General features: G+C 45.2%; 2 protein-coding genes across 9 annotated transcripts in view; one reads left to right on the forward strand and one right to left on the reverse strand.

Moving 5' to 3' along the window:
- The window catches only part of C6H2orf76 (chromosome 6 C2orf76 homolog), a 109,024-nt gene extending 91,267 nt beyond the window's left edge, over positions 1 to 17,757 (reverse strand). For 3 of the 8 annotated variants that reach the window (XR_010322340.1, XM_064287287.1, XM_064287286.1), the window contains exon 1: positions 17,608 to 17,757. Coding sequence is in view for 2 of the 8 variants with exons in the window: in XM_064287287.1 (XP_064143357.1) it covers positions 17,608 to 17,643 (36 nt within the window). In the remaining 6 variants the exon portion in view is untranslated. The other 5 variants (XM_023556074.2, XM_003416676.4, XM_064287289.1 and 2 more) reach the window with 5 other exon arrangements.
- An 11-nt stretch (positions 17,758 to 17,768) lies between these two features.
- On the forward strand, positions 17,769 to 26,416 carry DBI (diazepam binding inhibitor, acyl-CoA binding protein). The gene is made up of 4 exons (XM_003416677.4): positions 17,769 to 17,877; positions 18,929 to 19,046; positions 24,665 to 24,727; positions 26,133 to 26,416. The coding sequence occupies exons 1-4, from the start codon at positions 17,869 to 17,871 to the stop codon at positions 26,204 to 26,206; spliced, it is 264 nt and encodes an 87-aa protein (XP_003416725.1). The 5' UTR covers positions 17,769 to 17,868; the 3' UTR covers positions 26,207 to 26,416.
- Positions 26,417 to 27,003: the final 587 nt, after the last annotated feature.

The following is a 27,003-nucleotide window of genomic DNA, read 5'->3' on the forward strand; positions in this document are numbered from 1 at the left end:
AGGGTGTTCTTCCTTTTTGGTTTTCCATCTCCAGCTCCTTGCACATTTCATTATAATACTTTACACTGTCTTCTCAAGCCACCCTTTGAAATCTTCTGTACGGCTCATTTATTCCATCATTTCTTCTTTTTGCTTTAGCTACTCAACGTTCAAGAGCAAGTTTCAGAATCTCTTCTGACATCCATTTTGATCTTTTCTTTCTCTCCTGTCTTTTTAATGATCTCTTGCTTTCTTCATGTATGATGCCCTTCTACAACTCATCTGGTCTTCAGTCATTAGTGTTCAATGTGTCAAATCTATTCTTGAGATGGTCTCCAAACGCAGGTTAGATATACTGGAGGTTGCACTTTGGCTCTCATGGACTTGTTCTAATTTTCCTCAACTTCAACTTGAACTTGCATATGAGCAATTGATAGTCTGTTCCATAGTTAGCCCCTGGCCTTGTTCTGACTGATGATATTGAGCTTCTTTATCATCTCTTTCCACAAATGCAGTTGATTTTGTTCAGGTTTGTCACGGATTGAACTGTGTCCCCCAAAAATATCTGTCGACGCGGCTAGGCCATGATTCCCAGTATTGTGTGACTGTCCACTTTGTCATCTGATGTGATTTTCCTATGTGTTGTAAATCCTATCTCTATGATGTTAATGAGATGGGATTAGTGGCAGTTATGTTAATGGGACAGGACTTAATCTACAAGCTTAGGCTTCATCTTAAGCCAATCTCTTCTGAGATATAGAGAAGTGAGCAGAGAGACATACCACCAAGAAAGCAGTGCCAGAAGCAGAGCACATCCTTTGGACCTGAGGTTCCTGCAAGAGAAGCTCCTAGACCAGGGATAGATTGATGACAAGGACCTTCCTCCAGAGCCGACAGAGAGAGAAAGCCTTCCCCTGGAGCTGGCACCCTGACTTTGGACTCCAAGCCTCCTAGACTACAAGTGAATAAACTTCTCTTTGTTAAAGCCATCCACTTGTGGAATTTCTGTTATAGCAGCACTAGATAACTAAGGCAGTGTGCATTCCATCTCACAAGGTCCATGTGTATGGCTGAAAACAGGTACTTGCAATGAAGAAGCCATTGGTCTTTCAAAATTCTATTATGCAATCTCCAGCGTCGTTTCTACCACCAAGGGCATATATTCCAATTATCAGACCTTCTTCTTTTTTTTCCAACTTAGCTAACATAGTTTATAAAGAAAATGTTCTACATCCAACTATGGTGAATAGCGTCTGAGGTCTTAAATGCCTGCAAGTGGACATCTAAGATACATCTACTGGTCCCATTCCAGCTGCAGCAAAGGAAAATGAAGAAAACCAAAGACACAAGGAAAAGGTTAATCCAAAGGACTGATGGACCACAACTTCCACAACTTTTGCCACCCTGAGCAGAGAACAATTATACCGTGCCAGGCTACCGTCCCCGATTGCTATGACAGGGATCACAATACAGGGTCCCAGACAGAGTGGGAGAAAAATGTAGAACAAATTCCAATTCACAAAAAAAAGACCAAACTTCCTGGTCTGACAGAGACTGGAGAAACCCCAAGAGTATGGCCCCCGGATACCCTTTTACTCAGTACTGAAGTCACTCCCAAGGTTCACCCTTCAGCCAAAGATTAGACAGTTCTATAGGACAAACAGTAACACGTGAGGACTGTACTTCATAGTTCAATCATTTATATGAGACTAAATGGGCACACCAGCCCAACAGCAAAGACAAGAAGGGACAGGAAAACTGGACAAAAGGAAACAGGAAACCTGGGGTGGAGAGTGGGAGAATGTTAACACATCAAGGGGTTGGCAACCAATGTTACAAAACAATTTGTGCATTAACCATTTAGTGAGAAACTAATTTGCTCTGTAAACTTTCACCTAATCCCAAACCAGTTGCCTCAAGTCTATTCCGATTCATAGTGACCCTAAAGGACAGAGCAGAACTGCCCCATAGGGTTTCCAAGGATTGCCTGGTGGATTTGAACTACTGACCTCTCGGTTAGCAGCTGCAACTCTTAACAACTGCCCCACCAGGGTTTCCAAACTTTCACCTAAAGCTCAAAAAAAAAAAAGAATTGCCTTAGACTTCTTCCTTGTTGGCCTAGTTGGAATATGAAAAATTTATAATACATCCTGCTACACCTAGATGAATGCCTTGGGCCAAGAACAAAGGTCAACACAGAAACAGGAGAAAACCACCTGGTTTTCTAAGGCAGATTCTGATGGTTTACAAGATCTGTTCAGTTGGCTGGGTTAAGGATCCTGGGAGGCATGACTGAGGTCAATACTACAGACTGGCCTATTCCTGCTACTTGGAATCCTGTTGACAGTAAAAAAAAAAAAAAAACCAATTAAATCCGGAATGAAACTAATTGAGCAGATTTAGTCCCATCCTCTGTTAGTCAGATTAACCACAGTGGCTGAGAGAGGGATATACTCAATGGGAAAGTCACCAGAAGCCAAGATGGTATAGAAACAAGGAGTAGATGTTGTTGGAAGGCAACTGTCCATGAGTTTCTTAACTGTTATAAACAGAGGCACTGGTGGCCTTTGCTCTGGACTGCCTGTCAGGATGTTTCCATAGCAAACAGCCTTGGAAAATAGAGATAACGCCTCCTTCCAGAGCAGAGAAAAAGAAAGTTCTTTACTGTCCAGAAAAAATAAAGATAGAGCTGTCTATGCATTCCTATTCCAATTCCTCATTTCCTGGTCATTCTTTAACCCATTCTAAACTGGATTCTGCATCCACTCCTCCATTATAACAGCATGTGGCCAAATATAATGAACACTTCTCTCTTCTGTCCCTACACTCTACTGCTAGATGGTCTCTTGCATCTCTTTCCCATCCACGGCTTTAACTGTCATCTGTAAGCAGACCACTCCCTGAAATACATGTCCGGCTCTGTGGTCAAAACCCGTATATCACATTGCCTACTTCTTTACTTATACTATGAACAGGCATCTAAAGCTGAACATGTCCCGAACTGAACTGGGTAGTTTAAATCTGACCCCTACCTACAACTCAGATTTCTCCACCTCAATAATTATAATTCACTCAGTTTCTATGGAGCCCTGGTGGTGCAGCGATTAAGTGCTCAGTTGCTAACCAAAAGGTTGGTGGTTCAGGCCCACCAGCCACTCTGCAGGAGAAAGATGTGGCAGTCTGTTTCCATAAAGATTACAGCCTGACCCCAAAACCAGACACACCTCGCTGATCTGCATCATAATAGAGTCCCAGATAGAGAAGGAGAAAAATATAGAACGAAAAATTAAATTTATTTAAAAAAGGCCAGGCAGATTTACTGGGCTGATAGAACCTGGGGGAACTGCTGAGACTATGGCCCTAAGACATCTCTCTGACATGGAACTCCAGCCATTCCTGGAAACCACCTTCCAGCCAAGCGATACAGGCCTATAAAATATTGCCCGAAAACAATGTGCTCCGTAGAACAATTACACGAGACTAAAAGGGCAACATTTGCCCCAAAGTAAAGATGAGAAGGCAGGAAGGGGTAGGAAAAGCAGATGAAAGGAAATGTGGAACCCAGAGTGGAAATGTGGAGAGTACTGACACAGTCTGGGGACTGCAACCAACGTCTAGAATACTTTGTGTACAATTTGTTGAATGGAGAAACAAATTTGCTCTGTAACTTTTACCTAAAACACACACAAAAGATTACAGCCTTGGAAACCCTATGGAGCAGTTCTATCCTGTCCTAGAGGATCGCCGTGAGTCAGAATCAACTAGACAGCAATGGGTTTGGGTTTTCACTCAGTATTAAGGCCATCAGCAAGAGATTCCTCCTCTTCTTTACCCTGTAGCTAATCCATCGACAAATCTTATCAACTCTATCTCCAAAATGTATCTTGACTTTCATCATTTATATCCCCATTGCTGCCACTCTAGTCCAAGTCAAAGGAGCCCTGGTGGCACAATGGTCAAGCACTCAGCTGCTAACTGAAAGGCTGGCTATTTGAAGCCCCTGCATCTCCATGGCAGAAAAGATCTGGCGATCTGCTCTGTAAAGATACAGCTTAGGAAACCTTACAGAGCAGTTCTACTCTGTCATATAGGGTCACTCTGAGTCAGAGGTGACTCGATGGAATACAACAACAACAAAGTCCAAGTCACCACTGTCTCTTCCCTGGAATAATGGAAAAGCCTCCCAATTGGTCTTCCCACTACCGGTCTGGGCCCCCTAGCAAGATGCTCTAAAATGTAAATTCAAGTATATCTCTCCCCTGCATAAAATTCCTCAAGGGCTCCCTACACCCCCTAAAGTAAAATGCAAATTCTTTAGCCACCTGATTTGGCCCCACCAACTTCCCCCCCATCACCACCCAACAGTCACATTGGCCCTCTTTCAGTTCCGCCAATACACAAGCTATTACCTGTCTTCGCACCGGCTGCCCCCTTTGCTTTAAAGACGTTATCCTTGGGGGAAACCGGGTGAAGGGCACACACGGTCTCTCTGTATTATTTCTTACAGCTGCACGTGAATCTACAGTTATCTCAAAATAATACATTTTTTAATGCTTTGTCCTTCAAAGGAATTATCAGTTAAGGTATCTGACACCAGATTTCACTATTCCCAATTTTCTTATTGACAGGCAATTGAAGTGCTCACCAAGAAGGTGCATCTCTAACAACCTAGCTCCAAAGCATTTACCAAACGCTTGCGGTGTGCAACGAGGAGCTAGGGGAACAGGCAAAGATGTGGAAGACAGTGTAGGTTTAAAAGAGTTTATACTTCCAACGCAACTGAACAAAAACCACCGTACCAAATTCCGTTATCCCATACTACATCATAAATATTTTCAAACGCCGTGATGCAGCACCTGACCAGTATATGACCAATTAATGTATAAGCAATTCTAAAGGAAGTCTTCCCTTCCTTACTTTCCCAGCCTGCTAGGACACTCACCTTAGCCCGAATCCAGCTACGATCCTGGGGAAGAAACAAGAGGAGGGGGAAAGAAGGGAATCCCATGCATGTGCCCATATGTGGGCATATGTGTTCACTCTTCTCTCATGCCCAATTTGCTACAGTTCCTCTGAAAATGAATGAACATCCAAGGGAAGAAGGGGAGATGGGACAGGATGGCTAAGACCTCCTCTCACTACAATTATACACTCAGAAAACATAAAAAGTCAGACAGAAAGGAAGAAAGAAAAAAAAAAAAAAAGGAAAGGGAAAGAAATCAGGGCAAGGAAGAGGAAAGCCATAGTCTACTTATCCCAAGCTCTTACCTCCCTTATTCTTCACAAAACTACCCCCTAGGCTCTGCCCAGCTCTCCCCACTCCTATCCAAGAAGCATTTCTCAGGTGCCTCCTTCCCTGTGAAACACACTAGTCTCCTCCCTCACTTTGCTGGAGCCCTGCCACGGAAGTCACAGCCCAAGAACCTGGAAAATGACTACAGATCAGTCATTTGTGAATGCTCTAACCTTGACCTTGTAGTAAAGCTCTACTGTAACTGTAGTCCAGTTTGTGAAGATGAGGTTATTTCTAAAAACTAAAGATTAGGTTTATACCAAGAAATCTAATATTAAATGAAACTCAACACTTGCTGGGAAGCGACTGCTTCCACTTCTGTTTATTTTTGTCTTGCCTGCCTGGCTTTCAGCCAGCAAGTGAGGCCCTGTGAGCAGTCAAAACAGGTATTCCAAGGATGGGGGAATGAGCCGAGACAAGGACAACGGCCCCTCTACTGACAGGGTCTACTTGGCTGTCATGTTGGCTGGTCAAGTTCCCCATCTTACCTTAAGCCAGGTGTTCTTGAAAATGTGGAGTGATTTGAGTGATTACATGGTCCTTGCACCAAAGCTCGTCTACTTTACTCAAGCCCCTATTTTCACATTCAGTTCTAACAAACTTATTTGGTTTCTGTGCTCTCAGCTAATCAAGCGGAAGCCTTCATACAAAGAAAAGCATTCTATTCATTCATCCATTCAACACCATCTATTAGACTGCCTGGGAAGTACCAGGCACATGGAGATAGCGCATTAGCCAATAACAGTGACCCCTACCTACCCTGGCTGGGGGGAGAATAGCTCAGGCATTAAATGAAATTATTATTTTAATTAATAAGTGATTACTATTAATATTTAATAATAGTTAAATTATTTATCATACAATGAATAAGGAAGATCGAAGAATTGACGCCTTTGAATTGCGGTGATGAAGAATTTTGAATATACCATGGACTCCCAGAAGAGTGAACAAATCTGTCTTGGAAGAAGTACAACCAGAATGCTCCTTAGAAGCAAGGATGGCGAGACTACGTCTCACATACTTTGGACATGTTATCAGAAGGGGGCAGTCCCTGCAGAAGGACATCATCCTTGGTAAAGTACATGGCCAGTGAAAAAGAGGAAGATCCTCAGTGAGATGGACTGTTACAGTCGCTGCAATAATGGGCTTAAGCATAACAACAAGTGCGAGAATGGCACAGGACCGGGCAATGTTTCGTTCTGCTGTACATGGGGTAGATATGAGTCGGAACCAACTTGACGGCACCTAACAAAAACAACAAATTATTTTTTTTAACAAAAACAACAAATTATTTACAATAGCAAAAAGCTGGAAGCAATCAAGGTGTCCATCAATGGATGAATGGGTAAATAATTATGGTATATTCACACAATGGAATACTTCTCATCGATAAAGAACAGTGACGAATCTGTGAAACATTTCATAACATGGAGGAACCTGGAAGGCATTATGCTGAGTGAAATTAGTCAGAGGCAAAAGGACAAATATTGTATAAGACCACTATTATAAGATCTTGAGAAATTGTATAAACTGAGAAGAACACATACTTTTGTGGTTACGAGGGGGGCAGGGAGGGAAGGTGGGAGAGGGTTATTTACTGATTAGTTAGTAGATAAGAACTCCTTTAGGTGAAGGGAAGGACAATACTCAATACACGGAAGGTCAGCTCAACTGGACTGGACCAAAAGCAAAGAAGTTTCCGGGATAAAATGAATGCTTCAAAGGTCAGCGGAGCAAGGGCAGGGGTTTGGGGACTATGGCTTAAGGGGACTTCTAAGTCAATTGGAAAAATAATTCTATTATGAAAACATTCTGCATCCCACTTTGAAATGTGGCGTCTGGGGTCTTAAATGCTAACAAGCGGCCATCTAAGATGCATCAATTGGCCTCAACTCACCTGGATCAAAGAAGAATGAAGAACACCAAGGTCACACGATAACTATGAGCCCAAGAGACAGAAAGGGCCACATGAACCAGAGACTTACATCATCCTGAGACCAGAAGAACTAGATGGTGCCCGGCCACAACCGATGACTGCCCTGACAGGGAGCACAACAGAGGACTCCTGAGGGAGCCAGAGAAGAGTGGGATGCAGACCCCAAATTCTCATAAAAATACTAGACTTAATGGTCTGACTGAGACTAGAAGAATCCCGGCGGTCAGGAACCATTCCCGAAGACTACTCATCAGACATGGAAGGGACTGGACAATGGGTTGGAGAGAGATGCTGATGAAGAGTGAGCTACTTGTATCAGGTGGACACTTGAGACTGTGTTGGCATCTCCTGTGTGGAAGGGAGATAGGAGGGTAGAGAGGGTTAGAAACTGGCAAAATCCTCACGAAAGGAGAGACTGGAAGGAGGGAGTGGGCTGACTCATTAGGGGGAGAGTAAGTGGGAGTATGGAGTAAGGTGTATATAAGCTTCTATGTGACAGGCTGACTTGATTTGTAAACTTTCACTTAAAGCACAATAAAAATTATTTTAAAAAATTATTTGTTATTGTTTAAAATAATTTTAAATAAAATCAAAATAACTGCAAAGTGTAATTGTGGCTAACAAAAACAAACAGCACTGAGGATCATGTACTTTCTCAGAATAATGAAGAGAAAGATCCTTTCCAGTACTGTAGAAATAAAGAATAAAAAATGTATGCAGTTTACTGACCTCAAATATAATCTAAAATTTATTTCTAAAAATTATATCCCAGATACTGGCTTGTTGCCATTTCTCTGTGTTAAAGGCTGGTTGCTATCCCAATTGCCTAAAGCAGAAATGGTGAGTGGAGGGCTTCAGGCAGCATTTCCACACGGGAGACTACAGAAAAGAGTCACTGGGAGGTGAGGGAAGGAAGGAGAAATCATGGCAAAGAGCAGGCCTTCGGCTATTTCAAAATTTGGCCGAGGGTCGGCCCTGTAGCAGAAAAAACACCCTTCTCTCTCCTCCTCATCAAAATCACTTGGCATTTGTTTCCTAAGGCCTGAAATCCTTGCTAGTTTCACATTTCAGTGGCTTTAATCAACTTTTGAAGACTCATCTGGGCACAAAGCCACTACATAGAAAATTATTTTGTTTTGTTTATAAGAAAGTGGAGTGCGTTCCAAACAAGCAACCGATAAATCAACTCCACTTAAAACTGGAGACGGTCCATGAATTTCAAACACTTTCTATAATGCTCTCAACAACTGCTTTCTACAGTGTTAACTGTCAAAGTCTAATCACACCAGCTGTTTGAGAAATGATAAGGGAAATTACATTATGACTGATCAAAGTAAACACAATAACTTAATAAAACTGGCTGATGGGGAGAGACATTTGACTGTAAATCAGACCCACAGAGGCAATCATCTGAGTTTCCATTAATGACGCTGTAAGCACCAAATGAAGGAGCAAAGACAAATCCAGGCTTCGCCTGGGCCTCACAGTGAGAAAAGAGCTCCAAACTGTCACTTTGGAGCAACTGGCTTTTCTTACATAGCAAATATAATTTCTCTAAATTGAATTTCAACACTTTTGATTATGTGGCTTTGCTTTGTGTGGTGAAATGGGTGTCTTTAGGTGGCCTTTCGCCTTGGCTCTTGGGAAAAAGATTGAGAGAATTTCCCCCTAAACCCTGAAGAGTTACCTTTGCCTTAGTGTTCTACTCCAGTGGGTTTGTTGCATTTCCTGGATAAGCTGTCAACAACTTGGTTTGATATTTTTCTCTGAGCTGGGCTGCAGCCTGCCCTGTGATCGGTTTGCACCTTCTACGCATTGGTCAATACTGTATGCAAATGAATGACTATGCTGTTGTTGTTCTTAAGTGCTGCCTCCTGTACAACAGAACAACACACCGCCAGGTCCAGAGCCATCCCCACAATCACCGTTAAGTTTGAGCCCCCTGTTGCAGCCACTGTGTCAATCCATCTCTTTTTCACTGAGCCTCTACTTGACCAAGCCCATCACTCTCCAGAAACTGATACCTCCTGATAACACGTCCAAAGCGTGTGAGATGAAGTCTCATCATCCTCAAATCTAAGGAGCCTTCTGGCTGGACTTTCTGTCAAACAGATTTGCTGTTCCTCTGGCAGTCCATGGCATATTAGATGTTCTTCGCCAACACCATAATTCAAACACATCAATTCTCCTTCGGTCTTCCTTATTCATTGTCCAGCTTTCACATGCGTATGAGGCAACTGAAAATACCAGGGCTTCGGTCAGACACACCGTAGTCCTCGAAGTGACATCTTTGCTTTTTAACACTTGAAAGTGGTCTTTTGCAGCAGATTTACCCAACACAATACGTAGTGTGATTTCCTGACTGGTGCTTCCATGGGCACTGACTGGATCTAAGAAAAACTAAATTCTTGACAACTTCAGTATTTTCTCCATTTATCATGATGTTGCTTATTGGTCCAGTCATAACGATTTTTGTTTTATGTTGAGGTGCAATCCACACTGAAAGGCTGTAGTCTTTGATCTTCATCAGTAAGTGCTTCAAGTCCTCTTTGCTTTCAGCAAGCAAGGTTGTGTCATCTGCCTGTTGCAGGCTGTTAGTAAGTCTTCCACCTATCTTGATGCGTTGTTCTTCTTTATTCAGCCCTGCCCCTCGGTTTATTTGTTCAGCATACAGATTGAATAAGTATGATGAAAGGATACAACCCTGACACATACCTTTCCTGTTTTTTAAATCCTGCAGTATCCCTTCGTTCTGTTCAAATGACTGCCTCTTGGTCTGTGTACAGGTTCCACATGAGCACAATTAAGTGTTCTGGAATTTCCATTCTTCACAATGTTATCCATAATTTGTTATGACCCACACAGTCAAATGCCTTTGCATAGTCAATTAAACACAGGTAAACATCTTTCCCATATTCTATGCTTTCTGCAATGGTCCATTTGACATCAGCAATGATATCCCTCATTCCATGTCCTCTTCTCAATCCAGCTGGAATTTCTGGCAGTTCTCTGTCGATGTACTGCTGCAACTGTGTTTTAATTATCTTCAGAAAAATTTTGTTTGCTGATATTACTGATATTGTTCAATAATTTACACATTGTTTGGATGACCTTTCGTTGGAATGGGCACAAATACGGATCTCTTCCAGTCAGTTGACCAGATCTTCCAAATTTCTTGGTGTAGAAGAGTGAGAGCTTCCAGTGCTGCATAAGTTTGTTGAAGCATTTCAGTTGGTATTCAGTCAATTCCTGGAGCCTTGTTTTTCACCAGTGCCTTCAGTGCTGCTTGGACTTCTTGCTTCAGTACCATCAGTTCTTGGTCATACGCTGCCTCGTGAAATGGTTGAACATAAACCAGATGAAATACACAGAAATCAGTGACTACATCTGTGGAAAGAGATGGTGGAGAAGCTCAGCATCATCAGTCAGAATCGGGCCAGGGGCCAACTGAAGAACAGACCATCGATTGCTCATGCACAAGTTCAAGTTGAAGCTGAGAAAAAACAAGTCCACGAGAGTCAAAATATGACCTTGAGTATATCCTACCTGAATTTAGGGTCCTTTTTTTCTCCAGAATAGATTTGACACACCAAACACTAGTAACTGAAGACCAGAGGAGTTGTGAAATGACATCAAGGACATCATACGTGAAGAAGGTGAAAGGTCATTAAAAAGACAAGAAAGAAAGAAAAGACCAAAGTGGATGTCAGTGAGACTCAGAAACTTGCTATTGAACGCGGAGTAGCTGAAATGAATGGAAGAAATCATAAAGTAAAAGAGCTGAACAGAAGATTTCAAGGGGTGGCTAGAGAAGACAGAGTAAAGTATTATAATGAAATGTGCAAAGACCTGGAGATAGAAACCAAAAGGGAAGAACACGCTCAGCATTTCTCAAGCTGAAAGAACTAAAGAAAAAATTCAAACCTTGATTGCAATTCTGTAGGATTCTATGGGCAAAATATTGAACAATGGAGGAAGCAGCAAAAGAAGATGAGAGGAATACACAGAGTCACTGTGCCCAAGAGAATTGGTTGATGTTCAGCCATTTCAGGAGGCAGCGTGTGATCAAGAAGGGATGGAATTGAAGAAGTCCAAACTGCACCGAAGGCATTGGTGAGAAACAGGACCCCAAGAATTGATGGAATACCAATTGAGATGTTTCAACAAATGGATGCAACGCTGGAAGTGCTCTCTTGTCTGTGCCAAGAAATTTGGAAGACAGCTACCTGGCCACCTGACTGGGAGAGCCAAAGAAAGGTCCTCTAAAATAATGTGGAAATTATTGAACAGTAGCGTTAATATCACATGTAAGTGAAATTTTGTTGAAGATAATTAAAAAACAGTTGCAGCAGTACATCGACAGGGAACTGCCAGAAATTCCAGCTGGATTCGGAAGAGAATGTGGGATTGTTGCAGGGTAAGGCTTCCCAGCTTGGGGCCAAGTCCTGCCTAGGTTCTTGCCTTCTGCTGACCAAGAATGACCAGGAGAGGCTCAGAGTTTTCTCATGAACCAAGGTTTATTAGGGACAGAAAGAAAGCAGAGGCTCACGAGGGAGAGACGGAGAGGGGCTTCTGTCTATGCTAGCCTCCAGTCTCTCTCCAAGCAGAGCTTTTCCTGGAGTTTATAAAGGGTTTTAGGTGGGAAGGATCTCACGTTTTATTCATGGCGGAACTTTCTGGGAAACGGCCGGGTTAAAGAAATTAGGTGCCTGTGCTTCTGGGATCCAAGGTGGAGTCAGTTTGGACGTCAAGTCACCGCTGTGCAGTCTCAGTGGCCACCTGATAAGACTGTAAGGTTGCACCCATTCTCGCTGCGCGTTCCCCTGGGAATGGGCTGATTCTGTTCATCCTTGGAAAGCAGCTTGTAGGGAAGATATGTAGAACTCCATGTGTGAGAGTCCAGGATGTGGGTTATCTTGTAACACCACCCCCTATGGTGGAAAAAAAAAAAAAAAACTAGTGCCATCGATGGTGGAGTCCTGAAAAACAACTTGGGAGAGAGAGGTGAAACTTTGTGCCTCACAGGCTGCACATGTGGGTTATCTTGTAACATCACCCTGGGGATAGAATCCCAGATCAATGGGCTGGTTATTCCAGCCTTGAGGCTGTCCAGGCTTCTGTCCCAGTCTCTGGATGAGGGATATCACTGCTGATGTCAGACGAATCTTGACTTAAAGCAGAGAATACCAGAAAAATGTTTACCTGTGTTTAATTGACTATGCAAAGGCATTCGACTGTGTGGGTCATAACAAACTGTGGATAACATTGTGAAGGATGGGAATTCTAGAACATTGATTTGTGCTTATGAGGAACCTGTACATAGATCAAGAGACAGTTGTTCAGACAGAACAAGGGGACACTGAGTGGTTTAAAGTCAGGAAAGGTGTGCGTCAGGGTTGTATCCTTTCACCATATTTATTCAATCTGTGTGCTGAGCAAATAATCCGAGAAGCAGGACTGTGTATAAAGAAGGACGAGGCATCAGGATAGGCAGAAGACTCATTAGCAACTTGCAACAGGCAGATGACACAACCTTGCTTGCTGAAAGCAAAGAGGACTTGAAGCACTTACTGATGAAGATCAAAGACTACAGCCTTTCAGTGTGGATTGCACCTCAACATAAAACAAAAATCGTTATGACTGGACCAATAAGCAACATCATGATAAATGGAGAAAATACTGAAGTTGTCAAGAATTTAGTTTTTCTTAGATCCAGTCAGTGCCCATGGAAGCACCAGTCAGGAAATCACACTACGTATTGTGTTGGGTAAATCTGCTGCAAAAGACCACTTTCAAGTGTTAAAAAGCAAAGATGTCACTTCGAGGACTACGGTGTGTCTGACCGAAGCCCTGGTATTTTCAGTTGCCTCATACGCATGTGAAAGCTGGACAATGAATAAGGAAGACCGAAGGAGAATTGATGTGTTTGAATTATGGTGTTGGCGAAGAACATCTAATATGCCATGGACTGCCAGAGGAACAGCAAATCTGTTTGACAGAAAGTCCAGCCAGAAGGCTCCTTAGATTTGAGGATGATGAGACTTCATCTCACACGCTTTGGACGTGTTATCAGGAGGTATCAGTTTCTGGAGAGTGATGGGCTTGGTCAAGTAGAGGCTCAGTGAAAAAGAGATGGATTGACACAGTGGCTGCAACAGGGGGCTCAAACTTAACGGTGATTGTGGGGATGGCTCTGGACCTGGCGGTGTGTTGTTCTGTTGTACAGGAGGCAGCACTTAAGAACAACAACAGCATAGTCATTCATTTGCATACAGTATTGACCAATGCGTAGAAGGTGCAAACCGATCACAGGGCAGGCTGCAGCCCAGCTCAGAGAAAAATATCAAACCAAGTTGTTGACAGCTTATCCAGGAAATGCAACAAACCCACTGGAGTAGAACACTAAGGCAAAGGTAACTCTTCAGGGTTTAGGGGGAAATTCTCTCAATCTTTTTCCCAAGAGCCAAGGCGAAAGGCCACCTAAAGACACCCATTTCACCACACAAAGCAAAGCCACATAATCAAAAGTGTTGAAATTCAATTTAGAGAAATTATATTTGCTATGTAAGAAAAGCCAGTTGCTCCAAAGTGACAGTTTGGAGCTCTTTTCTCACTGTGAGGCCCAGGCGAAGCCTGGATTTGTCTTTGCTCCTTCATTTGGTGCTTACAGCGTCATTAATGGAAACTCAGATGATTGCCTCTGTGGGTCTGATTTACAGTCAAATGTCTCTCCCCATCAGCCAGTTTTATTAAGTTATTGTGTTTACTTTGATCAGTCATAATGTAATTTCCCTTATCATTTCTCAAACAGCTGGTGTGATTAGACTTTGACAGTTAACACTGTAGAAAGCAGTTGTTGAGAGCATTATAGAAAGTGTTTGAAATTCATGGACCGTCTCCAGTTTTAAGTGGAGTTGATTTATCGGTTGCTTGTTTGGAACGCACTCCACTTTCTTATAAACAAAACAAAATAATTTTCTATGTAGTGGCTTTGTGCCCAGATGAGTCTTCAAAAGTTGATTAAAGCCACTGAAATGTGAAACTAGCAAGGATTTCAGGCCTTAGGAAACAAATGCCAAGTGATTTTGATGAGGAGGAGAGAGAAGGGTGTTTTTTCTGCTACAGGGCCGACCCTCGGCCAAATTTTGAAATAGCCGAAGGCCTGCTCTTTGCCATGATTTCTCCTTCCTTCCCTCACCTCCCAGTGACTCTTTTCTGTAGTCTCCCGTGTGGAAATGCTGCCTGAAGCCCTCCACTCACCATTTCTGCTTTAGGCAATTGGGATAGCAACCAGCCTTTAACACAGAGAAATGGCAACAAGCCATAAAACAAAAATGCTCATGACTGGACCAATAAACAGTATCATGATAAATGGAATATTGAAGTTGTCAAGGATTTCATTTTACTTGGATTCACAATCAACGCTTATAGAAGCAGCAGTCAAGAAGTCAAATGACATATTGCTTTGGGAAAATGTGCAGAAAAAGACCTCCTTCAAGTGTTAAAAAGCAAATATGTCACTTTGCGGAATAAGATGCGCCTGACACAAGCCATGGTATTCTCAATTGCCTCATATGCATGTGAAAACTGGACAATGAATAAGGAAGACCAAAGAATTGGTGCATTTGAATTATGGTGCTGGCAAAGAACACTGAATATGCCATGGACTGCCAGAAGAACTAACAAATCTGTCTTGGAAAAAGTACAGCCAGAAAGCTCCTGAGAAGTGAGGATGGTGAGACTTTGTCTCTCATACTGTGGACATGTTATCAGGAGGGACCAGTGCCCGGAGAAGTACATCATGCTTGGTAAAGTTAAGGGTCAGCAACAAAGAGAAGACCCTCATGAGATGGACTGACACAGGGGCTGCAAGAAGGGGCTCAAACACAGCAACAATTGTGATGATGGTGAAGGACCAGGCAGTGTTTTGTTCTGTTGTGCACAGGGTTGCTGTGAGTCAGAACCAACTCGACAGCCCTAACAACATTGCATCTCTACTTCTTTCCAAACTTTTCATAAAGCCTGACCTACAGTTAGAAAACTTTTGCCGGACCTTTCTTTCTAAACACCTACAGCTATAAATTAGGGAGGTGATAGAGATTTGTAGTCCAGTCCTCTAGTCACAAATAAGGAATTGGAGAGGAGTGACTAACTTTTTTTTAATGATCTTCTGAGAATTTTCCACCACTTCCCTCCCTTAACCCAGCTCCTGTTACTGTAAAATGCAGATTTGAGCCACCTGTTGCGAAGTCAATACTGAAACAGGAGGAGGTAAGCAGTAAGAGGGCCTTTACTGAACACCGGTATTCAAGAGACAGAGGGGGTTAAATTTCTCTTAAATTCTAATTCTAAAGAGCTAGTGGGAGGGTTTTATAGGGGGAAGGTCAGGTTTACCTAATATTTTTAAGCACATAGCCTACAGATGGTCTTACATATAATAAAACTATAAGAAACTCTTTATTAAACTAAAGTATGTATGTCAGACATGTAGACTCTAATCAGTATGTTTGTAACAGGCTGGAAAAAACTCACATAAGAATCTCTCGGCTAGTGGAACTGTTCTATCACGTCTATTCTGGCTGAGATAGGGAGTAAGAAGGAAAGTTGCAGATTAAAAATGCCAGGCAGCCTTTCTGCCACTTTGTAGGCTGAAGGCCATTTCTCAAGAGAACAAAAAGAGAAGAGAGACCAAGGCCACAGGAGCTGAGGGAGCTCCACACCCCTTTGGAAGAGACCGGTGCAGCTAGTGTAATAAAAAAAATGTTTAGAGATTACTTAGAGCACCATTACAGCATTAGTTATGTCAAGCTCTCCATCACCCATTGTGACTAAGAGAAAACATGTTGTAAGGTATTAAGGTGTTTGCTATGTTAAGAGTGGAACAGGCTGTTCAGCCGTATCTTGAACAGAACCTGTGCCATTTTCTAAAGACTAGAGATTAATCAGTTTACGATGGCACTGGGTTTTATATAGCTATACTAAAACAAACTATAAAATTTTATTTTCTCTACTTTAATATTAAAACACTAGAGAAAATGTATTTTTTCTACTTTACTCCTTGGTAACCACCACCAGAAATTTTAATCTGTTGCAAGCGCCCTCAAACTCTTCCATCCGTCAGTGTTGCTTCCTTTCCTTGCCAAAGAGAACACCAGCCCCTGTAACAACCTTGCAAAGACCTCCCCCCCCACCCACCGCCCCCCACCCCCGGCCCCAGTCTCATCATTCTCTGGGCAAAACCCTCCGATGAGAGTCTCAGAATTCTGTCTCAGACTAAAAGTGGAATTCCCTATAGAGGCCTACAAGTTCTGCATCATCTGGCCAGCCTGCCACCTCTTATCACTCTTTCAGCTCTTCTCACACTTCCTGCCCACACCTTTACACTAGTTAGTTCTCTGCCTCAAATTCTTCCTCCCTTCCTTGAGGGGCTTTCTCAAAAGTTACTTCCTGACACTCCCATTGAAAACTGTAAACTTCCAACGCTCTACCTCCCTCCCCGCCCCCGCAACAACTTTTTTTTTTTTTTTTAAATTATCCATTACCTTGGGAGCCCTGGCCGCCCAGTGGTTCCAGCTTCGGCAGCTAATCAAAACTTCGGCAGCTTAAATCCACCAGCCGCTCCTTAGAAATCCTACCGGGCAGTTCTATTCTGTCCTATAGGGTCGCTGAGTCGGAATCGACTCCACGGCAACAGGTTTGGTTTTTGGTTTTTATCCCCAGTCTAAGTCCCATGAAGGTAGGGCTTTACTCCTTTGGTTCACCGCTGTATCCTAATAGTCTAGAACAGGGTGTGTCACCTGCCGAAAGTTCAAAAAACATTTGTAAATTAAAGTCACCATTTAACAAATGTGTGGTGAGCACATGAACATGCCATACAGGTCTGAAAACCAAGGCCATAAAAAAACACGACAACCGAAACCGCTGTCGGCCAGATTCTGACTCATAGCGACCCTCTAGGACAGAGAACTGCCCCAGAGAGTTTACAAGAAGCGGCGTGTGGATTCCAACTACCCACCTCTTGGTTGCAGCCAAGCTCTTAACCACTGCGCCCCGCCAAGGGTTACATAAGAGTCCGAGATCTCGGCCTCTGCCTTTCTAAAGACGAGTCCAGCTTCCCACCCACCGCGCAGCTCTTTCAGAAGCCACAGCCGAGATGTGGGGGCGCGCACTCGCCACCCAAGGCCTGAGACGTTCCTTGTCCATAAACGCACCTTCCGGCCCCTTCGCGCGTGGGCACGAGATTTAATGAAACAAACTTAAAAGCCTCTGTTCCTCGGACTGCACCTCCTCCACTTTGCCCAGGCTGTTCCCCCGCCCCTCCACCGCGCTCCAAGACTGCGCCCCGCTCCGGACAAAAGCGCCCTGACGATGACAGTCACCGTACTTCCGCGGTCCCAACCTGCTCTCGGCGTCCCCTTCCGCTCCTCCTGCGCATGCGCCGGCTGGCCCACGTGGCCCGAGTGGGGCAGAATCCAGCCGCCGGGCCTGGGCACGCCCCCAGCGGAGAGCTAGCTCCTGATTGGCTGCCTGACGCTCACCCGAGCCGATTTGGGGAGAGCTGGGCTGCACCGCTGAGCACGCTGCCAGTGGAGAGTCTCGATCGGTAGGTTGCTTCTCGTCTCCTCCGCGGGCTCTCGGGAATCCTTGCCATCCCGCCGGCATGTCTCAGGTACTACGAGTGCCCAGCGGATCTGGGAAGGCGCGGTGGAGCGGGAGGCCGGTTTGGGGATGATCCGCAGGCAGAACCAGGCAGCCTTTCCCTGCCTCACCGCGCAGTCCCTCCTGGACTCCTGCCCAGCCCTGACCCTGAGAGCAGAGCCTTGTGAGCCAAACTTCCCGTTTTGGATTCTCAACACCGCTACCCACCCCACAGTTGCTGGAAAGTTCCCCGTGGGGATCGGGGTCGCAGGGAGGGTTCTAGGAAGAAGATGGGCGTTGGGGGGTTGCATGGATCGAAGGAGTAAGGGGACCAGATCCACCACTTAGGAAGACAGGGCACAACCGGGGCGCCATGCTGGAGGGGGAAGCAGGGAGGCGGTGGCGGGGCGCTTGGAGGTCAGGACAAGTAGGGACTGATGCCCGGCGCACGGGGAGGGCAGGTACGTGGCCCGGGGAGAGGTGACCCAGAGGTTTTTCCCTTCCCTCCTTCAGGATGACGCTGTGTGGGGCATCCTCTGGTTCCTCCCGCTTCTCTCTAGTCGGGTCACAGGGACAGAAGTCGGCCCTGGACGCCCCGAACCCTAGAGGAGGGGACCAGCAGGCTCCAGCCCCTGACGCCGCTGCAGTCATGCGCTGTCCCCTCCTCAGCTGTTTCGAATATGGTGTGCCACCCTCAGTCAAAGATCAGGGCTTCACTGGGACCCTGGCCATTCCTTGGTGGTGGCCCAGTGTTGGCCGTGCTGCCTTTCCCACTGCGTGTACACCCACTGAGGGCCAAGTCTCAGCCTGCCTCCATCACTTCTAGCATGTGGTGCTCTGTGTGGTGAGGGCCCCCAGATAGTCAGGGCCTGATACATAGTCGTCTAGATTAAATGAGCGAATGATGTACTTCCCTTTCTTGTGCTGAGGTACCCTTTACAGGGGTTGGAGGGTAGGGCACACTTAACTGGGGACCTGCATTGTGGGAAGTGGTTTGCCTTCTGACTTCTCCTTCAGAAACAACTCCTGCCTCCCCAAGTCCCTGTGGACGCCCTCATTCCTCTTCTCTCCCATCCATTTAGGCCGAGTTTGACAAAGCTGCCGAAGAAGTTAAACACCTCAAGACCAAACCAGACGACAATGAGATGTTATTCATCTACAGCCGCTACAAACAAGCCACCGTGGGCGATGTAAACACAGGTACGCTGGGCCCCTGCTCATCAAAGCAAACTCTTGCCAAATGGCTCAGCAGCCTTGAGAGGGAGCTGGAACCCTTAATCTGTGGGAACTTTTGTCCCAAAACCACCCAAAGCCCTACTCTTCAGGCGGGGCATGGTGCCTGTCCATGGGGTTCCTAGGGTTTAACCTAGGAGAGGTGTCTGAAGACCATGTTCCCAGACCCTGCTCTGTTCTTGGCTTCTTCGTGCTCGGGTGGAAGAATTCAAATTCTGGTTTTGGAAGGACTTAACTGGTTATTAGGAATTTATGGTGGAGGAAGCAAAGGCCCTGCTTGGTCATCTAGTACTGCTGGAACAGAAATACCACAAGTGGAGGGCTTTAACAAAGAGAAATTTATTCTCTCACAGTCCAGCAGGTTACAAGTCCAAATTCAGGGCGTCGGCTCCAGGGGAAGGGTTTCTTTCTCTGTCTGCTCTGGAGGAAGGTCCTTGTCCTGGTCAAGGAGCTTCTCAGGCGCAGGGACCCCGCATCCAAAGGACGCACGCTGCTCCTGTTGTTGTTGTTGTTGTTGTTGTTGTTAGGTGCCGTCGAGTTGGTTCCGACTCATAGCGACCCTATGCACGATAGAACGAAACACTGCCCTGTCCTGCGCCATCCTTACAATCGTTGTTATGCTTGAGCTCATTGTTGTAGCCACTGTGTCAATCCACCTCGTTAAGGGTCTTCCTCTTTTCCACTGACCCTGTACTCTGCCAAGCATGATGTCCTTCTCCAGGGACTGATCCCTCCTGACAACATGTCCAAAGTATGTAAGACCCAGTCTCGCCATCCTTGCCTCTAAGGAGCATTCTGGCTGTACTTCTAAGACAGATTTTTTCCCTCTTTTGGCAGTTCATGGTATATTCAATATTGTTCGCCAACGCCGCAATTCAGAGGCATCAACTCTTCCATCTTCCTTATTCATTGTCCAGCTTTCACATGCACATGATGCGATTAAAAATACCATGGCTTGGGTCAGGCGCACCTTAGTCTTCAGGGTGACATCTTTACTCTTAAACACTTTGAAGAGGTCCTTTGCAGCAGATTTGCCCAATGTAATGCGTCTTTTGATTCCTTGATTGCTGCTTCCATGGCTTTTGATTGTGGATCCAAGTAAAATGAAATCCTTGACAACTTCAGTCTTTTCTCCATTTATCATGATATTGCTCATTGGTCCAGTTGTGAGGATTTTTGTTTTCTTTATGTTGAGGTGCAATCCAAACTGAAGACTGTGCTCTTTGATCTTCATTAGTAAGTGTTTCAAGTCCTCTTCACTTTCAGCAAGCAAGGTTATGTCATCTGCATACCGCAGGTTGTTAATGAATCTTCCTCCAATCCTGATGCCCTATTCTTCTTCATATAGTCCAGCTTCTCATGTTATTTGCTCAGCATACAGACTGAATAGGTCTGGTGAAAGAATACAACCCTGACGCACACCTTTCCTGACTTTAAACCAATCAGTATCTCCTTGTTCTGTCCAAACAACTGCCTCTTGATCTATCTGCTCCTGGTGCTGTTTTTTTTTACTGGCATGAGGTCTCCAACTCTCTGCTTGCTTCCGTTTCCTTTTATCTCTTGAGGTACAGGCCACAATGCAGGGAAACTCCCTTTTGGATCAGGGAGGTGCCCTGAGTAATCCTTTTAACCACAGGCAGAGATTATGAGATTATGATTTATAACACATAGGAAAATCACAAAATGGAGGACAACAACACATGGGCTAACCAAGTTGACGCATATTTTGGGGGGACACAATTCAATCCATTACAGGCCCCAACTTTGGAGAGATTGCTTCCATCTCCCAGCTCAGCAGTAGCTTTGTTAAACATATGGCTTCCACCCCAATCTGAGCTGAATAAACATTGGAGCCCTTGGGAGCCATCAGCCGTGCCTTAGGTAAGAAGCAGAGAAGCACCTGGCTTCGTGGAGAGGGTTAGAGCATTTTTGCTGACAACAGTCTGTACCTTCCTGAAGACCATTTGTTGCCTATCGAAAAATCTGGGTGCAGATATTGAGGTCGTTATATTTGCTGTCTTCACGGCCTTGGACAGTTTCCGTTTTGTCTTGAGTCCCCAGAACTCAGGTGTAAGCTGAGGCAACAGCAGCAATGCCTTCCTTAGAGGAATTCAGAGCAGTCAGTCATATCAGGGTAGAAGGAGTCTCACCCCCTTTAGGAGGATGGCAGGCATGGCCCCCAATCTCACTGCAGTTGGGGCAGCGGGTGGGCTGGCTTCTGGCCAGCTGGAAGCAGGAGATGGTGCAAACAGCTAAGAATCACAAGCAGGCCTTAACTGAGAAAGATCTTGTGGCAAAGATGAGTTTAACACTTCGTTTATAAACTCAGTGTTCTCCCAGGGAGGGGACAGGGCGTTGGAGGGGGGTTGGCAGAAGGGGCTGAGATGCTTTCCTATTAAACAGTGTCTTCACAGAGATAGGCCTCTGACCATGCCAGGGCTATCTGCATTCGCATCAGTGAAGATAGACTGACTTGGAAATCTGTCCCCGATTAGGGGGGTATCAACCCTCTCAAGGGCTGCACCATTTGATACAGTAGCCACTAGCCACATGTGACTGTTGAAATTTAAACGAAAAATAGTTCAAGTGAAATAAAATCACAAGTTGAGCCCTCAGTCGCACTAGCCACACTTGAGGTGCTCAGTCGCCACATACGGCAAGCGGTCACTGAGTTGTAGCAATAATGTACTAGGGAGACAAACTGTTGGCGAGAGCAAGGGTGGGAGGAAAAGTTTATGATACTCCCTTTTGTAGCTATTGAGTTTTGAGCCATGTGAACAATTGTTTGTTAAACAATTAAATTAAAATTTTTAATTTTTTTTACAAGAATATTTGTAGCAGCTTTATTTTTTTTTAATGATTTTTATTGAGCTTTAAGTGAACGTTTACAAATCAAGTCAGTCTGTCACATATAAGCTTATATACACCTTACTCCATACTCCCACTTACTCTCCCCCTAATGAGTCAGCCCTTCCAGTCTCTCCTTTCGTGACAATTTTGCCAGTTTCTAACCCTCTCTACCCTCCTATCTCCCCTCCAGACAAGAGATGCCAACACAGTCTCAAGTGTCCACCTGATACAAGTAGCTCACTCTTCATCAGCATCTCTCTCCAACCCATTGTCCAGTCCCTTCCATGTCTGATGAGTTGTCTTCGGGAATGGTTCCTGTCCTGGGCCAACAGAAGGTCTGGGGACCATGACCGCCGGGATTCCTCTAGTCTCAGTCAGACCATTAAGTCTGGTCTTTTATGAGAATTTGGGGTCTGCATCCCACTGTTCTTCTGCTCCCTCAGGGGTTCTCTGTTGCGTAGCAGCTTTATTGATAACAGCCATAAACTGGAAATAACTTTCAAGTCCATGAACAGAAGACTGCAGCAACATATTGTCATTTACTCACAAATAGATTACTATTCAGCAAAGAAAGATATATCACACTTTGATACACAGAATAGCACAAATGAATGCCAAAAACTGAGCCAAAGATGCCAGTACACAAAAGGGTGGATAAGGTATGATTCCCTTTAAATGAAGTAAAAAAAAAAAATAATAACCTTTGGTGATATAAAGCAAAAAAGTGTCTTTTCCTGTGGAGATTTGCTGGAGGCAGAGGGGAGGAAATATCCAGGGGTGGTGGAACTGTTCCAACTCCTTGGAGATTTAGGTGTTGGAGACACGGGTGTACACATGTGTCAGAACACATCTAACTGCACGTCTTAGCTATGTAGTGCTGCTGTTACAGAAACACCACATGTGGGTGGCTTTACTCAACAGAAATTTATTTACTCACAGTTGAGACTGCGGGAAGTCCCAATTCAGGGTGCAAGCTCTAGGGGAAGACTCTTTCTCTCTCTCTCGTTCTCTGGGCAAGGTCTTTGTCTCGTTTCAGCTTCTATTCCCAGATTCCTTGGCAATCATGTGACTTGTATCTCCCCCTCTGCGCTTGCTTGCTTAATCTGCACTTTTATATCTCAAAAGAGATTAACTTATAACACACCCTAAATTAAAAAATTTTAACTGGAGAAATTTTGGAGTTATTTAACTTGTAACACAAGGACCGTCTTGTAATGATAACAGTTTTCCTCCTAATTTCTCTAGATTTCTGTCCGTCTGAGTTTCTTAAAGGGGTCCTTAGGTGGCACAAATGGCTAAGTGCATGACTGCTAACTGAAAGGTTGGTGGTTCACCCTCCTAGTGGCACCTCGGAAGAAAGGCCTGGCAATCTACTTCCAAAAGGTTACAGCCATGAAAACCCTACAGAGCACAGTTCTGCTCTGCACACATGGGGTCATGATGAGTTGGGATTGACTAGATGGCAACTGGTTTGGTTTTGTTTGCGGTTTTTTTTTTTTCCCCCAGTTTTTTTTTTTTTAATTGTAGTTTAGATGAAGGTTTACAGAACAAACTAGTTTTTTATCAAACAGTTAGTACACACATTGTTCTATGACATTGGTTAACAACCCGAGGACATGTCCACACTCTCCCTTCTCTTGTTTAGGGTTTCTTAAAGAGGAACCTGCTGTACTAGACCAGTTTAACTCCTTGACAGAGCCTGGAGGAGTAGGTATAATTAAAGATGTCTTTCTCTTTCTGACAGACAGTGAACCAAACCCTGGGCACTTGGGTGTGATGCTGACAGCCCAGCCCAGCCACCCTGCCCTCAGCAGAGACCCAAAGGAGGCCTCAGGGCATCAGCCACTTTGTGGTCACCCAGGCTCCCCACCTCACCCTAGTTTTGAAGGCCTCTGACAGCTACCTTCCTCACCACGCTCTCAGCCCCTACTCACGTCCAGCCTCTCTCAGGGCTCCAGGTCTCAGGGACCCACTGCTGAGACACCAGCCCTCTCCCCAGACTCCGTATTTGGAAGGCAGTGCTCGCCTCTCCACTGCCTTCTGCTTTGCAGTCTGGAGACCTGGGTTAGCCCACCCGACCAGGGGCACTGACCAAGCCCTCCCCAGCCTGGTCACACGGGGTCACAGTGGTCTCTGCAGCCACTCACCCCCCAGGACTGCTGAGGGCCAGGACCTTCCAACCGCAGTGAGAGGAGGAAGAGGCCAAAGCTAGTGAGAGGCCACCTGCCCCCTGAGAACCAGCTCTAACGTAAACTGAGGAAATGTCAGAACAATCTCTAGTTTAAAACAATTACTCGGTTTAAAAAGGCGATGAGCAGGGACTAGAGACTCTAGATGGATGGATAAAGGGATGGACCAGGGGACAGACGTGGTATCAACCAGATCAGATCCTGATGCTAACTAACCAACTGTAAATTTTAATTGTTAGATTTTCTGGGGTGTGATAATGGTATTATGGTTGTATTTGTGAAGAGTTAGTTAATAAACATACTGAAATAGAAGTGGGCGAGGATATAGCCCAGAGATGACTGTTTCTGAGTTCATAATCGTGGAAGCTGGTTGACAGTTGCGTGGGATTAATTCTTCTCTCTCTCTCTCTTTTTGTTTTTGTTTTTGAAATTTTTTATTATAAAGTTTTCTTAAAAAAAAAAAAAAGTCTTTCAAGGCCAGAAAGTTGATCAAGGTCTATGTTAGAACCTGAAGCATGTCTAATGCCTTCCCTTTCCTCGTTTAAGAACGGCCGGGGATGTTGGACTTCAAAGGCAAGGCCAAGTGGGATGCCTGGAATGAGCTGAAAGGTAATTGTCTGTTCTGATCTGTTCCCCTTGCCTGTGAAGCCCAGTAATGAAAGACTCTTCATTATGGAGTGCCAAGAGTGGGAGGACAGGCGTATGCTGGAAACCGGATTGACTTGTGCCCGGAATGGAAAAAAACTGGGCCACCTACTTTTCGTCTACTGTCAATGCCTTTTCCAAAAGCACCCTCCCTGAGCAGTCGTATCACCTGGAGAGCAGGGGATAGGGTCCAGGGACCAGGCCACTGAAAAGGAGGTTGGGAAGCAATGTGGACAGCGTGGCTTTAGACGTGTTCAGAATAAGAGGTGGTTTCCTGCCCCCACCTGGCGGTTCCCATAAGGCCAGGCAGTGACCCTTTAACCACAGCGCCCTCCCCAGTTCCCTCCCAGCCACAGGGCACGTAACAGAAGGAATGAGCTAATGCATGGGAAGCTGCTGGCACATTCAAAGGCTCAGTGTGAAAGAACCATTATATGCTAAGTAACCGCAGCCAAGAAGTAGCCCGGCTTCTGCTTAATCACGTGCCACCCGTGGCAGCAAGATCCAAAAGTTGGCACCAAAGTGCCAGCCAGCTTTTGTGTTCTCACTAGCTAGTCTCTGAATAAGCCTTCTGTCTTCCTGCAAATGAGAAACCCTTGAATTCAGAAAGGGCTAGAATACAATAAACGCACTCCCAGGATTTGCAAGTACCCAGGAGAGGAATGCCTATCTAACGTCCGTTTTCAGCGGGCACTTCCCCACCATCCGCAGGCCCCATGTACTCTCCCCTGCTGCAGAACAAGCTCCGGCTCCCAAGGTATTTCCTGACAGAATTCAGGAACTGGCCGTTTCTGTCTCTATTCAGATATATGGATGGTGCCCTTCGTACCGCGGCATGAAGATGATACGTACAGATTAGCTTTGTGTCCCTTCAAGAACCAGCTGCTTTTGCTCAGAGTTCCCAAAGCTTTTCTCATAGCTTCTCTCCGAGGGGGAGGAGGGTGCCTGGCTTTGCTTTGTCACTAGTTTAGCAGCTTTGGGTTATGAGAGCCCAGCACAGAAGTACTGGATGGGCCACAGTCACCAGGACCAATAAAGCCACCACAACCCCCTGCGTTAGGCATTCCTTCCTGTCTAGAGTGCCTTTCTCCTGAGGCTCACGCTGACCACTCCCCCACGGTCGTGTGTGACTCACATAGGCCAGCCGCACTGCGGATCCTACTCTCAGAACTTTACGGCAGGTTAACTCCTGGCAAGCTCTTCAGTGCTCTGAGTCTGCTCCTGGCCAAGTCTTTGAGGTTTATGTACTAGAATCAACATTTACCGATGAGAAGCCGGCTCAGAGAATTCGGCCAAGTCTGTCTGGAGCGCCAAAGCCTGCTTTTCCACCATGCTGCCTCCTGACCACAGTTCTGTTGTTTCCTTACAGGGACCTCCAAGGAAGATGCCATGAAAGCTTACGTGGACAAAGTAGAAGAGCTAAAGAAAAAATACGGAATATAAGGGACTGGACGTGGACGTCAGCCAAGCATTTGATCCAAACCGCTGTAACGCCTTGTTTTTTCTGATGCTGCACTTGACATGGAGGAATGAAAAGAACCAGCTACCCCAGTTCCTTAAGCTGTTCAACAGATTGGAAGCAGAAACGGTTACTGACTTGCGCTTTGTAGTTTTTATTTGTAGATCTATTAAAAGTGCGTTTATTACTTTTAAGTCTTTGGTGATTTGGGTTCTTGAAATAATTTACTCTGCTCCAGTCTCTCCTTCTCACTTCCTTTTTCTAAAGATTCCATCTGACAGTGTTGCAGCTTACCATCCACTCTGCTCACCCTGAGGAGCCCCTGTCTGGCGCGGATCGTTAAGCCCTGGGCTCCTAGCCAAAAGGTTGGCAGGCGGAGTCCACCCGGAGGTGCCTCAGAAGAAAGTCCTGCCACCTGTTTCTGAACGGTCACAGCCATGAGAACCCTGTGGAGCAGTTCTATTTTGCATACTTGAGGCTGCCATGAGTTAGAATCGGCTCAAAGACAACAGGTTTGGTTTGGTTTGGTTTTCTACAGACCTGAGTATGAGGCAGGCTGCCCCACTGTGACTGCAGGCCTAGCGTGAGCTCAGCTCTGGTGGTGGGGAGGAAAAGGATTATAGAAGCGGTCTTCCTCTCCTCCCCCTCCCTCTTATTCTGGCTACGCTGAAGAAGATCAGGGGGCTGGCTGAGACCTCAGTCTGCAGGTACTTCTAACCCTGTTAGGACACTACTGGCCTCTGAAGAGGACAGGGTGGAATGAGCCTTTGGGTCTGTCTGA

This window comes from Loxodonta africana, chromosome 6, assembly GCF_030014295.1.
Source record: "Loxodonta africana isolate mLoxAfr1 chromosome 6, mLoxAfr1.hap2, whole genome shotgun sequence".
NCBI classification, from domain to species: domain Eukaryota; kingdom Metazoa; phylum Chordata; class Mammalia; order Proboscidea; family Elephantidae; genus Loxodonta; species Loxodonta africana.

Excerpts from the sequence above, each read along its gene's own strand:
- DBI (XM_003416677.4), top strand. Across the intron at positions 19,047-24,664 it reads CGTGGGCGATGTAAACACAG|AACGGCCGGGGATGTTGGAC; the intron begins GTACGCTGGGCC and ends TCCTCGTTTAAG. Across the intron at positions 24,728-26,132 it reads TGCCTGGAATGAGCTGAAAG|GGACCTCCAAGGAAGATGCC; the intron begins GTAATTGTCTGT and ends GTTTCCTTACAG.